General features: G+C 40.0%; 1 protein-coding gene across 3 annotated transcripts in view; it reads left to right on the forward strand.

The window, feature by feature from the left end:
- Positions 1-114: 114 nt before the first annotated feature.
- Positions 115-14,910, forward strand: part of TMEM241 (transmembrane protein 241) — a 57,341-nt gene continuing 42,545 nt past the window's right edge. The window contains exons 1-6 of one of the 3 annotated variants that reach the window (XM_042029851.1): positions 115-278; positions 3,735-3,781; positions 5,549-5,626; positions 9,921-10,002; positions 13,213-13,290; positions 14,629-14,654. In XM_042029851.1, the coding sequence (XP_041885785.1) occupies positions 207-278; positions 3,735-3,781; positions 5,549-5,626; positions 9,921-10,002; positions 13,213-13,290; positions 14,629-14,654 (383 nt within the window). In that variant the 5' untranslated portion in view covers positions 115-206. Of the gene's footprint in view, positions 279-3,253; positions 3,344-3,734; positions 3,782-5,548; positions 5,627-9,920; positions 10,003-13,212; positions 13,291-14,628; positions 14,655-14,910 lie in introns of those variants that run through there. The other 2 variants (XM_042029862.1, XM_042029871.1) reach the window with 2 other exon arrangements.

Genomic DNA, 14,910 nt, shown 5'->3' on the forward strand with positions numbered 1-14,910 from the left:
CCTGAGCTCCGCACGGCCGCCCTGAGCCCCGCACGGTCCCTGAGCCCGGCACGGCCGCCCTGAGCCCAGCACGGCCGCCCTGAGCTCCGCACGGCCGCCGGGCGGCAGCAGCGGCCCCGCAGAGGCGGCGCCCGCTGAGGAGACGTGTCCCTGCCATGGCCGATGGCCGCCGCCCGCCGGACCGCGCTCCGCGCCCGCGCTGACTGATGTATTTGAAGAAGCCGGCGGGCGGCCTCGCCTTCTGCCTCTTCTACCTGGCCTCCAGCTTCACCAACAAGGTGAGCGCGGGCGCGGGGCCGCCCCGGTCTCGGACGGGCCGGGCGGGGCTCAGGGAGGTGCGGGGGCGCTGGGCAGCCGGTCCGCAGCTGCCGGGAGCGGGGGGCGAGGAAAGTGCAGGGAGCCAGGAGGAGGAGAAAGAGGAGAGACGGTGCCCTCTGCTTTCCCTGCCCTGCTCAGGGAGAGCCGGAGGACCAGCCCTTCCCGGACGGCACTACCCCACGAGTGAAGAAGTCCCTGGCACTTCAGCCTGCCGCCCATCCCAGTGTGCTCCCGAAACTGCGGATAGCGTGCCGGTTTCGTTTTGCTGTGTGTGACATCTTTACCTTTCCAGGCCACATACGTTCCACTATTGTCTTGTTTAGGAGGGCAAGGAGGTTGACATCATATCATTCCAATGAATGAAGTGTTACAGAGTCAGAAGTTATGCTGCACTGAAAGTATCGCTGATGCTGTATGTATTTCACTCTGGCAGCTGCCCTCATTCCCAAAAGAAGATCTGTTAACTGGAACAATAATATCAATTACCAAGGAAAAAATGTGAAATATTCAAAGTATTACTTCAGTAGTGAAACAAATATTAACTTCCATGGCAACTTTGTTCCTTTGGCAACTTAATTAACCTGCAAATTAAGGACAAGAATTTTGTTTTCCGCTGTGTAACAATGTCTTATTAGTGTTGCTGAAATGTCTAAGCAGAAGAAGTAGGCTGAAGATGGCCACATTGTGAATAAAATCGTATCATTTAAGCATAGATTGAAAGCAATTTTTTTTACTCAGGGAGGAGGAAATACAGTAACTGCTCTGTGCTATCCTATTTATCAGAGAGCATCTGCATTTGTGGTGCAGATTTCTGAAAGAAAAAAATGCTGGTGAAGCAATCAGAGTATGAATTTTCTGAGGGAGGATTAGAGGAAAGCAGCATTTCAGAGGTGAAAATTAAATCTTTTCTGGACGTTGGCCAGTGGTTTCTGTTCCGAGATACATTTGCCATTAGGGATGTCCGGAAGTAGACTGAAGTCCAGACATGAAGCAAAGTTTGTAGGGAGAGGTAATGCACTTGATCTGACAGACTGCTAGGAGCAGTGATTAGATAAACAGAAAGGGGCTAAAAGAGCTCCCAGGTTGCATCATGCATTGGGAAAGGTACTTGGCTTAACTGTGCTTTTAGAGGAAGTCAGAAGGACATTGACACAGGGCCTCCATCCTCAAACCTGAATGTAGGTTTCAGTGTAATAAAGTTAAAAATAACCAGAATATAGACCTTTCAGTTGTTGCAGGTGGTGTGCAAATGCAAGCAGGAGTACAGATATGTGCAGGTAGATTGTCCTGATTTAAAATGCACATGGCTGTTCTGACAGGTGTATGTGTAAAAGGACCTGTTGTGAATCAACATGCATTGTCTATGTATATTGATGCCAGCTTCTTAGTGACATCCCACACACCTGAAAACTGAACCTTGCAAGGTGCTCAGCACAGTTTCGTCTCTGCTGAAAGCTTTCAGCTTCTCCTTTTGCCATTGACAGCTTCTGCTGGCTATTGGAAGGAACAGAAGGTACCTTTCATTTCCTCTGAGGAAGCTTCAATCATTATTCTCCTTTGCAGAAGTGCTACTTATATACTTCTCCATGGGAAGTTGCTAGACCTGGAAGACATGTATTTATGCCTCATATTTGCATATATACATATATAACGTGAAGAGACACTACTAGTATCCTTACTTGCAGGCTCAGACAAAGCACACTAAAGCAATGACACAGAGGCTTTGCTTTTTACCCCCATGTATTACATCTCTGATGGGCTTTATGGGCTGCATAATATTTTACACAGAATAGTGTGTGAGCAGAATGTTAAGTCTGTAAGATACATTAGTCATGAGGAGGCAATTACGTTAAGATTATTGCTCTTGGTTCTGCCAAAGACTGCCTCTTTGGTACGATACGGTTTTGACTGACTGGTGCTTGTGGCTTTTTGTTCCTATTAATCCTTTTCCATTCAGTGTGATGTATGGAGTGTGTTCAGAAAGTGAAAGTGCAATTCAGATCACAGCCTTCTCCAATGTTCACTCTATGCCTCATGTACTTTAGTGTCTGTTACCTTCCACAGTGACTGAGGCAGCATCTAGCATCCAGCATCCAGTTCTGGCATGGGAAGTGTCGCAAATTAGTGTTTTAGGTCACTCAAAGAATCACTGGCAAAGGGATGGGCAAAACCAGGTTTAATATTAAAGTGAAATCACTACAAAGTTTGTTGGCAAGGTTCACTCTACTACCATCGATACTATGTTATTACATCATTACTATATCATTACATCTACTACATCATTATTAGACAGTTAAAGCAGACAGAGAAAAATCAGACTAAAATCAGTCAATCTAAAAATCAATCGACCTAAAATTATCTACAATGAAGCATGAATAGGAAAGGGTAAGGATAAAAGGAAATAACACACTCACACAGCATTCATAGTGGACCTACTTGCCAAACTTAGCCCCAGATTTGATCAACAGTTTAGCCTAAAGGTTTTAACAGCACTTAAATGTAGCAGCTCTTAATCAAAAGATTAATTTACAGAATTTAAGGAAAGGTTTGTATAGAATTTAATATAGGCACAACAGTGACTCACAGGCCTATCTTACTTATGAACCTAATGTACTTAAGAATCTAAGAGAGCAATATTAATAACAAATTTGCTACAGCATATCCACATTCACACACACTCAGATCTAAAGGAGCATGTACACGGTATACCCAGGAAAAATTCCCCTCGGATTCAGTGAAGTACTCACATCGGGTGCCTTTGCATCTTCTTCACAGGCAAAGGGTTGACCCTGGAGGAGTGGATGGTATCAGCCCAGGATCCATTATCGTCGTTCAGTGATCCTCCAAGTGTAGCAAACTTGAGGGTTTGCTGGCTCTGAGAGGTGTCCCACTCAGAGGGACGTTGCTGGTTGCATCCTGCTGCGGTCTGGGAGAGCTCAAAGGGTCTCACTCAGGAATGCTGTTTATAGGGTCACAAGAGAGTTGGGTTTCGATGAAGTAATTTTCCATCCTGGCTGCAATGCGGGTTGGTAACTTTCTTTGGAAATTCAGTAAGAAAAATATTGTTCTGCTTGGGTTGTTATGCAGGCAAGAAAAATAAGTCTCCAAGGCTGTTTGTTAAAAAACATTAAGTTCCTGGGAGCAGACAGTGTTTCTCATAAGCTCAAGTGGAACTTAGCCCAGATGCTGTTCATCAAGATTGAGGCCTATCAAGCATTTCAGAGATCACAGTGCAGCCCAGTGAGAGAAGGGGGAGAAAATACACCACAGCAAGAGAAATTACTAGACTTCTTTTTTGTCTTTTCTACCAAAATATAGAAAAATGAAAACTTTTTGTGTGTGTTTTGTTGCTCATGATTGTTAATATTAGAAACTGTAGGTGTTTGATGTCCATTAATTTGCAATTTGTTTTCCAGTATGTCCTGTCTGTCCTGCAATTTACCTATCCTACCCTTTTTCAAGGGTAAGTATTGTTTTAAGAATACAGTTGTTTGAAAAATGACTTTAACGTCTTGCTGTTTCATGCTGAAGCTACCTTTACTACCTTGTGTCATTACTGGCTTTTGCTGTCGGGAGAACATACTTCATGAAGCCTTAATAAAGCGTTCATTAAAGTGTCTTGGTTAATTTTTAAACATCATGGAGATGATGTAATTAAGATATATAGTCCATAATTTCTCATTTTCCTTAAAGTCTTATGCTTCAGCATAGAAAAGTAGCAATTACAGTACAACCTCTTGTCTTTGGAAATGGCACTCGTGGATAGTGTGCAGTTATGGTGCGTTCTTTTGCTATGCTAGAAAAAACCAGCCTTAAACCCATCTTTAGGCATCCACAAATACCATGTTGCTTCTTTTCCTGCTTGGCTTTTGGTAACTCTGCATCACAAGTCACCGTCATATCTCAATAACTGTAATGAGAAATTTAATGTTTTGGTAAGTGTCCATATATACCGTCAATGTTGTTGATGAGACATTTAGTGAAAATCTGGCCTCTTTGAGTCAAGACTTCCCCTATTTGTTCTTTTGAGATAATGTCAAAACCTGCAGACACTGGATATCTTTGCTTCCTTTTCTGCTGCTTAGCATGGCTTACATTTTTGCCTGACTTGCAGTCCCAGGACTGCAATCAACTCTAGGAATAATTACCTTGGGAATCTCCACTTACTTTGAGTGTATTCAGCTCAATTAACTATGCAATGAATGCTTTCTTCAGTTTTGGCACATACACAGAATCTGTCTCTTGCACGAGACTTTAATTGTATAGGGGGAGGGTTTTGAGTAATTTGTGTAAAATAGACATGGTAAATCAACAGAAAAGCATATTTCAATGGCAAGCAACTACCTTATCGCATCTGTTTCACCACAGTTATTTCCTTTTTCTATTATTTGGAAATGCATTTCAGCATCTTAATATTTTTCTGTCAGTTCTGGCTTTTAAAAGTGACCTTTCCTTGAAATTTTTAAAGTGGCTCAGATGCACTTTCACTTAGACCTATGACAGATGAGCAAAGAGGAAAAGAATGTAATTCTTAGTTCATGCTGTTATTGTTCATTGTCCTTGGTTTTGTTCCCTGTATGATCTAAGACTGTACCACGTAGTCCTAGGCATCTGAAGCTGTCACCAACTTCTGTCCTTAAAACCTGAGACAAGAGGAAATTCTTCTCAATAAAGCTGATGGGATTTCAGCACTGGCTTGGCTAAACCATGGTCAAACCTGCCACAAACGTCAGGGAAACTTGGCTTTTAAGCTCGCATATGCTCTTCATCCAAAAAAAGGTGAAGTGAGCTGTGATAGTAGCATTGAATATTTACCATATCCATGTGGAAAATGAGCTCACTCTTCTCTGGCAGTGTCCAACTGCAATAACACTGCATAGAGTTAATCTTTGTTTATTTGTGTATGTGTGAAAAAGTTTTTAAATAATTGCTTAAATGCATTGCAACAAATGGGAATAATAAATCAACCCAATTCTATATGTTACGGATGTTAATGTCATTTAAAATTGTAGTACAATATCTCTGTCTGAACTGTGCTAGATGTTCAAGGATTTTCACCCAAGAAACCTGAAACAGCTGTCTGAAAACCACAAGCTTAAGAAAGAAGAAAGCTGATAACTTATTTTAAAGTGTAGGAGAAATCAGTGTGCATTACTTGCTACTTATTCTAAATTGTCTGCACGTGTTTCCTAGGCCGCACATATTATTTCCTAGTGTTGTTCTGTTTCAGGTGGCAGACACTGGTGGGTGGACTTCTGCTTCACATCTCCTGGAAGCTGGGCTGGGTGGAGATAAACTTGTGTTCAAGGTACTGTAGGTTTTTTGGTTTTTGCCAAACACTTATTTTCTGTAGCTGGATTACAACATAGTTAAGTTGGTTGTGGATGTTACTAACTGGCTAAAATAGAGGTTGGGGTGGGTGTGTTCGTGTTCTGCTTCACAGATGTAGAAGGGAACTCACATTTTAGTCAAATGGGTGTTCAGTGACACCCACTTAAACCGACTACTAATATAAAGTGATTCATTTTAGCTTTGGTAAGATAGCCAAAAAGCCCTTAGTGAACACAGTAAGGATATCTTGTCCAACCATCTGTCCATATCTCTTCCCTGTACTTTTTTTTTTAGTATTGTAAGAGAAACCTTGGAAATGTTAATTAAGAGCATTGACACAACCTTCCACAAAACCCTCGGGGGGCTAAGTCTACAAATGTGATCTGCCATTTTCTGAGAGCTGTCTCCTAAATGGGCATCATTCACATTTTCCTAGCTGACAATCACTCTCCAAATTAAATGGTGCTTTGTAGACAAAGATCATCTCCTTGAACTGAGTGTGACAGCACAATTCAGAAGAGTCATCATGCTGTACTCTGCTCAGGTGGATCCATTCTGCAGTATGGAATGTAGCATCTTTTTTGTTGTGCAAAATGGTATCACTTAGAGGATGTATGCCCACAGCAATCATTGAGTCTTCATCTCAGAAGATACTAAAAACTTTCCTGGGTGATGACCTGAATAATGCGACTTGACTCTGAAGATGGGACAGTTTGGACTAAGTGACTGCCAGACTTCCCTTCTAATGTAATTTTTTCTCAGTGGTTCTGTATTAGCAAGTGACAACTGATTAACCTTCTGTTTAAGATTCAAACAGTTGGTTTGAAAAATTAAATCTCCTCACTTAGAATGAAATCCTGTGAGTATGTCAGAAAAACCAGGCTGTGTTCTGTTTTCATGGCCATGCAAATGACTACATCACCACGGAAATATAAGTGAGGTCGTAAATGAAAACAGAATTTAGTTTCCCATTTTATAGCTGCAATCAACTGAGGATATCATAAAAGCTGTCAGTGTCTTTGGCAGAGACAGGATTAGGGTCCAAACCTAGCTTTACTGGCAGTTACCAATACATATATATATTATTATCAAATTTATATTGTTTCACAGAACAGTCTAGAGGAATATAGCCATCAGTAATGTCCTTTTATAGTTCAGCTTTTCATCACTAATGATTACTTCTGCTTTAAATAACGAAATTAAAGAAGTTGAATCTTTTTTTCCCATCATGGAAAAGATACTTTTTTCTTTTCAAGACCTGGGAAGATATTAACAAAAATAGAGGACAAGAACTACTCTTTGATGTTGAAGAGATTGTTTTTATCTAAGAAAAGTTCTGATGAAAAATTAGTTCGTATTTTGACCCTGGAGACATGAGGCCACTAGATGTCAGCACACTGTAGGGAAAGGGGTTGAAATCCCTCTTGAGAAACCTCTTCATTAGCTTAGTTAAAAGAGAATATCTGTTCTAGAATAGACTGAATGGAACAACCAGAATTAATTGACATGCTTTAGCTATAATTCATCCAGCTATTTAAGCATGAGTTTAAACCTGTCCTTCTTCACATAGATTAGGCGCATGCTTTAATGCTTTGCAGAGGTGGATTTGTAACATGTATCTCCTGTATTGGAGAAAAAACTAATCAAAGCCAAAACAAAAAACCAGAGGGTTTTCTAAAGCACTACCAACCAAAAAACTCACTAGCAAACAAACAAACAAATGAACAAACATAATGTGCAAAGGTGATTTTAATACTACCACTGGGATGTGAACATTTTCACCCCCCCTTACAGAATATTTGTCTCCGAATCTGCCTGTTGTTTTGGGAGGAAGAGTTGCTGTATGTGTAGGATACTTAGGAATATCATAGCCAGTCTTTAGCCTCATCATGCTTCAAATAATAAACTGCCATCCATTTGTTTGTTTATGTCCAAAAAGTCTCGATTTTTCTGTCTCATGGACTGATCTCATATAATTTCTGAGCCCATTCAGGTTATCCCTAAGTGTCTCAGCAGAGTTAAATTATTACATAGAGATCATCATCCTTTGTCTAAAGTCCAGAATACTAACCTCACTATAAAGACCAAATGAAAACATATTATTTAGAGTAATCTCACTTAGATTTTGTGGATAACCTGCTTTGCCTCTGCTTCCCCCCAGGACATACTGTAAGGGACTCTCCATAATTTCTTCTAAACAGCAAATTTTGACTGCAAAGCTTTTAGTATTAGTAAAACAAGGGCTCTGTGGAGCACAGAGGAACATGCAGCATCTGCATAATTCTTCCAGTGCTGCAGTCTGCTGCCCAGCTTCTGCCTAACTCTTGTAGGCACATAAGTCTGATGTGTTCTGGTTGGCATTTCTCGTAGTGCTGCATTTCACCCACAGCTAAGCAGCAGCTCAGAGCCTTACTTTAAGTGTTGTTTGGGGGAACCTGCCATTGCCTATAGTGGGATTTGGATTTAGACCTAAAACAACCACAGACTCATCAGTTCTTTTTTTATTTTGCATGTACATCACTGTATTGCCAACATAAGAAGCTGCTAATTGGTTTACATACAAGACAGATTGTTGATGCTGACACGTTACATCAAACATCCGTGCATTCTTTTTCAGTCCTGAAATTCCCACTTGGCAGCATAAAATTCTACTCTTACATCATGGAAAATGCATCTGAAGTCCTTTTCCACTGCACTTCTCAGAATTGCATTGGAGATGAGGACATATTTAGGATTCCTACAATTTAGTGGTGGGGAACATGAAAGAGTGATATTTTTATGTTCTAAATGAAAATTTGGTTTTCATCATGTGTTCCTTTTATCTTCCCAGACCCACTTTCTTTTCTTCCCTCCCCCTTTCTTCCATTTGTTGCTGTTCCAATAGGGTGGGGGGTATTTTTGCTGGTGTCTGATGTGAATTCATTGGTAATGAGGTATGACAGTATTAGATTTTGGTTGATGAAATTCCAGTTGAAGTCAATAACCTCAAAAGAAACTGTATTTTTATAAAAATTTATTGTGACTACTCAAGAAAACCCAGAGCAAATATTTATGCTGGTGAAAGGATCTAAAGATTATTTTTGTGGCCCTGGGTTTTTGATTGAGTGTCTTGGAAAAAAAAAATATATATAACAGAGGAAATGTGATATTTATGGTTTTTCCCTTGTCTGTGATTATGTGAATCTTTGCACATGTTTTTTCTTCATTCATACTGTTCTGGCTTCATCGTTTAGTGGTCTGTTTTCTGGTGTTCCATGAAGTGTGGTGGTGTACCAGTATCTATAATTGCATTTCAAGTTTACATGTTAATTAGAAGTGAAATGCAAATTAAGGAACTACAAGCAGTTTGGGTTTTTTTTCAAGAACCAGCACTGATCACTAATGTTCCCTCCACTTTAATTTAAAGCTTGGGAAGAGTGAACGGGGCAGCCATGTCTTCAGTCTTGGGAAGCCTTTGATTCAGGCCTTTACCTCACTGCTACTCCTTTCTTCCCTTGCCCAAAATCTTACATTATTCTCGCTGAAATTTACCACCTATCTGATTCCTTTTTCCCCTTAAGTAACAAGATCAAAAATAGGAAAAGTGCAAATTCTGAAGCCTCTTCTCAGAACTGAAACCTGACCCTACTGCAGTAACCACGGCTAAAAAAAATTAATCAAATCAATCTGATGACTTCATCCCTCCATTAGTTGTCAAATTGCCTCTAGGAGTTTGGCTTAGTCAAAGCATTATCATTAGGAAATCTCAAGAGATAGGCTCCCACAGAGACAATCTGATCTTTAGGAAGAGTCTCTTTGTAAATCTGGCTGAGAAATGAATGTGTGGGTGGCCAAGTGTATTTGTACATAGTGAAAATGTGTGCTGTCTGTGCAAGTGAGCCATTTTATGCCTTCGTTTGTCAGGTTTTGTTCCTTTCACAGAATATCAAGGAAATTAGTTGAGATGTCTCTCCTTTAAAACCAATGTGAGTAATTTCTAACGGAGAAAAAAACAACAACAGGATTTTGGAGGGAGAGGAGCCAGGGAAAGAGTAAAACAAACAAAATATATCTGCAGTCAGTTCCTGTCTTGGATTAGATAAAATGAATAATTTCTGACTTGGACTCTTTAGTAAATGGGAGGAGCACTGAGCAATCAGACAGTGACTTTAATATGCATGTTTGAATTGTATGTATGTATTTGCATATTATTACATTCCTTGCATGCAACTGTTGCTTTCTGTATGTAAACAGAATGTGGTGAAATAATGGGATTTTAATTGTTTTCACAGGTCTGAAATCATGTCATGGCTTCCTGCATCAGTACTTTTTGTGGGCATTATTTATGCTGGCTCTAGGGCACTCTCTAGATTGGTAAGAAATGAACCAGTAGAAATCAGTTCTTTATTATCTCTACTTTGTAAACAAAAACCATTCCCTTCATACATGGTGTTTAATGCTGTTCCTGGGTTGAGGGGAAAGGAGGCAGGAGGGGTTTAAATAATAGATCCATTGTTAATGGAGCTAATGCACTGGTTCATTCCTACTAAGTATCAGAAAGAATCTCTGTGACGGTCCGAAGCACTCAGCATCTCTTCAGAGTATGCAGTGTTTTGCTGAACAGATTCTCAGTGGTCTGAATTGTACAAGTAGGGAAGAAGCTGAAGAAATCAGTAGCTGTAACTTTGTAAAAGGAGGAATGGGGTTGTGGGATCTGTGGCAAATCCTTCCAGGAAACTGGTGAAGACCATTCCAGTGAGAAGCTTTTGATTCTTTGCAGGATTTGAAAAAATAAATAGAAAGTTGGAAAGAAATTATGGGAAGGGTTAGATTACTCTGTTTTATGATTCATTTGCATCACAGTAATTTATGAAATGTTTACAGAATGTCAAATCTGCTTTCATGAAACTTGAATGCTTTATGCTTAAATAGTATAGTCTTCCTTTAAAAAAGTAAAATAAATTGGTGGCACTAATTTTAAAAAAATAACAATTTTTTGCTGCTGTATGCAGTCTGCAAGCCCATATCATGCACTAGTTCCCTTCTGCATTCTATCAATGCATCTAAATGTAACTCCAGAGCCAGCTTGCTCCTGTCACCTCCTAAACCCCAAGAAGAATCAAAAGGGACTTTTTTTACCAGATTCTGATCGTAGTGATCCCTTGAAAATCCCAGCAGAGAGATAGAACAGAAAAGAACAGGAGGTCTCTGTCCTCGTAAGCAAGGTTGGAGGCCTTATCTTGGACCCAAATAATATTGGGAAAGCACAGAGCTGCTCAGAAGCCCTCTGCTCCCAGATTAGTTCTGTCTCAGGGTGACTGCATTTACTTCCTCTTGGTTCCTTGTCAAAGGAAGTTCCACTGGGCTTCTTTGGTGTAAGGTAAGCAAAGTTCCCTAAGGAAAACCCTGTCTGGAAGCATCACTAAAGCTTGAAAGATGCAGGAGCATCTTTTCTGCTTGCTCACCTGGGTGGTGGAGGAGTTATGAATCACATCCTCTCTATTACTTCTTGCTTCCTAGTCATCCTGTAAGTTACTGTGTCAACCTCCTGTTCCTGCTCTGGTCATTCATGAATGAACTGCACTGGAGTGGCAGAAGGGCTGTGGAGGGTTTTGATTTGTATCCCAAATATTTTTTAAGGTGCATCTCCATTTCTTAATGGCTTCTGTTGTACATGAATGGGGATTTAGAGATCTAATTCTGTGGCTGTTTTATGAGGCAAGACAAAAGGATGACTAGTCTTAGGCCATAATTGTTATGTGCTGCCTTGTAGTGGGGCTAAATTCAATCCTATAGAGAAGCTTTGCTTACAATAACTTTGTGTACAACAATTTTATGACAGAGTGAGAAGGAAAGTGGACTCTCCCAAAATCATAGCTGAATTGGCTCATCTCAACAACATCTTTGAGTTAAGTGGGTTTGTTCCTAAAGCAGAAATTATGTGTACTTTTATTACCAAATCCAAGGGGACCCACTTTCAAACACTCCTGTATATTGGCAAAGCTACAACTTTAATCTCTGTTTGTGCCTCTTCCTAGAGGTGCTGGCAATCTCCCCAGACCAAGGATTCAGGGCTAGAACTGGAGGAGGACTGCTTAGCTCTGGACTGTGATGCATTAAAAAAAGTATGCAGAGCTGTGAGGGGAGATCTGTACAGTCTCTATTCACCCTGCCTGCCCAGCCAGTAAACCTTTCTTTTCATAAGCATTAAGCCCACTCACAAATTTAAGAACTACTTGCATCAAAGGCAATAGACATATGGAGAAGGTTAACTGGGCTAGGCAAACTGGAGCCATTGTTGGCTCCAAAACATATTTGGAAGAGCCAAAAGCAGAAGGGAGGAAAGAAAAACCCAACAAATTTACTTTCATGAAGGGAAGAATGTAAATTCTGCTGTCAACTTTCCTTTGTTTATGGGTATTTCTTGTATATCCTACTGCTGTGTCAAGCTCAGAGTGCTTTTACGTTAGATACTTCTGGGTTTATGCTCTCAGTTGTCCAGCATCAGGGTTGAGAATTGGTTTTCAGGACTGGTGAAGCTAGGTCCAACAACTTCATGCCAGTTGTGTTTGTGTGCTTTTCATTCTTATCTAGGTGTAACTGTTGTGTTTATGGATCCACCCCAGTTCTCATCATGACTTAAAATGTTCAATGAGCAATGCTTATCTGGCTTCATCGTAAAGAAAAGAGAATTACAGAAAATACGTAAAGTCACATTTGAGAGATATTTGCTGCTTATATCATCTGATACTTAAAAGCTTGGACATCACTGAGAAATTAACTCATTCTCTGCTACTGTGATTTAAATATTATACACTAGTGGGGAAATACTGCTTCCTAAACTGGCTTAGTCTTTAGATTATCGTAATCAGAGCATAGAATTGCTTCTGTTTCAACTGTCTGAGAGACCATGGATCTGATCTGGAGGAAGTATTATGAACCACTAATTCTGGTTGGGTTTGCCCAGGGCAATGGGTGTTTGATTCATTATTGTTATCGTTGGGGTTTGTTTCTTAATGATTTCATGTTGGGATGGTGTCCAGATACTTCAGTGGGTATAATTTTGACATCATTTGTATATGAACTATTGCATTTCTATCCTAATTTTGGGCAGCTCTTCCTAGCAGTAACTGAAAACAATCACCTAAAATCATCTTGCCCACAGTTCTGTTGCTAGGAGTCACACTGTATTCTTAGTATCAGCAAACAGAAATGGGACAACAAATGAGAACTGTTTACGGTGGAGGCTGAAGATCCTGGATCAGAGAGGGAAAACTAGAGGCAGAAACCTGGGGCAAATCTTGCTGGGGTAGCTGTGTACAAACAAACTGACTGAGTATTCAGCAGTGGGAGACACAGCAAGCAGGTCTGCAGCAGGGTCTGCATTTAAAGATGCCTGTACCATGTGGTAGTGATTGGAATGGGTTAAATCTCTTTTAGGCAATGTGGCATGGGTTTACAGCTTCAAAAACAAAACCCCAAACCACAGACATGTGGGACAGCTGTCTCTGGGAGGAGTGCCCCTTCCTATGTGTGTGACTATTCTGGGTTGATTTGGGCATTTTTGTTCTCTCTCCACGGCAGCCAATCCCAGTGTTCCTCACTGTGCACAACGCAGCAGAAGTTGTAACCTGCGGGTTCCAGAAGTTTGTACTGAAAGAGGTAATTGATCAAGTCAAGGTAACTCCTGTGATAGAATACAGGCATTAGTGCCATCTACTTTTCTAGACTCACTGTAATAGCTACTCATTAATGAGACCCAGAGAGAGCTTTTTGCTGTTGACAAGTATCTATACTGATGTTTCCTTTTCCCCTTTAGTTGATGAAGCAGTGCAAATACATATCACCAGTCTGATCTACATTTTTAAGACTGGCTTGGTCCTGCTTGTTTTTTCCTTTTGAAAATTAATATTCCCTCTCTCTCATGCCCCACATAAAAATCTTGTTGTTTGAGCTGAGAGGAAGGAGGATTATGTCCTTAGAACTAATCAGTATAATAGATATAGTGTATTGTATGATTACAGATAGGTCACATCTCCAAATAAAATGCAGAAGGAATGGTACATTTTTGAATTTGTTTTGAACGCTTGAGATTCTGCCCCTATGAAAGTCAGGAGAATCATTCCTGTACCCTTTTGTAAGAGCTGGGGTATTTTTCTCACAAACTGAATTGGGGAGCCTTCTTTTTAGGCTTTTCTTGAAATGTTTCTCTAACTAACTGCAGAGCTGCTGTGTGATCTAAGAGTGGGAAATCATTCATCACAAAGTTGTTTCTACAGTGGCCTTTGGCTTGCTGTGAAAGGCATCTTCCATTCATTATATCTGTTGTCTATAAAGAAGAAAGATAAATGAGTGTTTACTACATCTAACAACAGAAGAGATCACTAAGGTTATGCCTAAGGGACATAGCAGTGTGTACCATGGCATGTCCCTGTGTCATTGTCCTCTGATTAGTGTCCCTGTCAAAGTGTTCCATATTTTCCTTCTATGTCAGAAGTTTATGACTCCTCTCTTTAAAAACAAAAGCACTACGGACAAGGGTAATGCAAACACAGGCCTAACTGGAAGCTTCTCAGGAATAATTCCATATCAAGAACTGGGAAAATTTCATGAGTTTAGATCAAGACTGATTTGAATGGGGCAGTACCTAATTAAGAAAACTCAATATTTGAGTACATATTTTACACGTTTTTGGTATAATTCAAGTCAAGTTTGAGGAGCAGGCATGAAGTTCGTGTCTGGTTTTAGGTTTACTTGCTGATAAGCAATCTGAAAATATAAATCAAGGTGGAGTAGGCTTATCTGTAATCCTGATTCTTCTTTGTCAAGTTAAATTTGCTAAGCCGTGCTCAAATTTTGAATATTGCTTGTTGAAGTTTTAATGTGTGTGGTGCAGTAAGATCAGCTGTCATCACTTTCCAGATTTTGGAAGGAGAAAACACTATTTTACCATTTTTATCATTAAATTTTAATGTTTTAATCATATGTTCTTTTTTACAGCAGACCTCTCATCTGAAAGTCTGTAGGTAAGCTTTTAAAACTACTCAGATTCAGATTCAGACTTGTTTTGGCTCCAGCTTCTGTAGTTGCTTCAGATAATGTCACACCAAAACAGTGAAGAATGTAAGGCGCATTCCTGTGGGCAGTGAGCCTAAATTGCAACACAGGAGTAATTAATTTTTTTTTTTTTTAACAATTGCTTGAATAGATATGTTTTTTTCTCCTTACAAAAATGAAATGAATGAAAAATCAGTGCTCATAACAATGCTTTTGGAAAGGAGA

Source organism: Corvus kubaryi, unplaced genomic scaffold (genome assembly GCF_017639235.1).
Source record: "Corvus kubaryi isolate FWS band 111438036 unplaced genomic scaffold, C.kubaryi_AGA036_p1.0 132, whole genome shotgun sequence".
Classification (NCBI taxonomy): domain Eukaryota; kingdom Metazoa; phylum Chordata; class Aves; order Passeriformes; family Corvidae; genus Corvus; species Corvus kubaryi.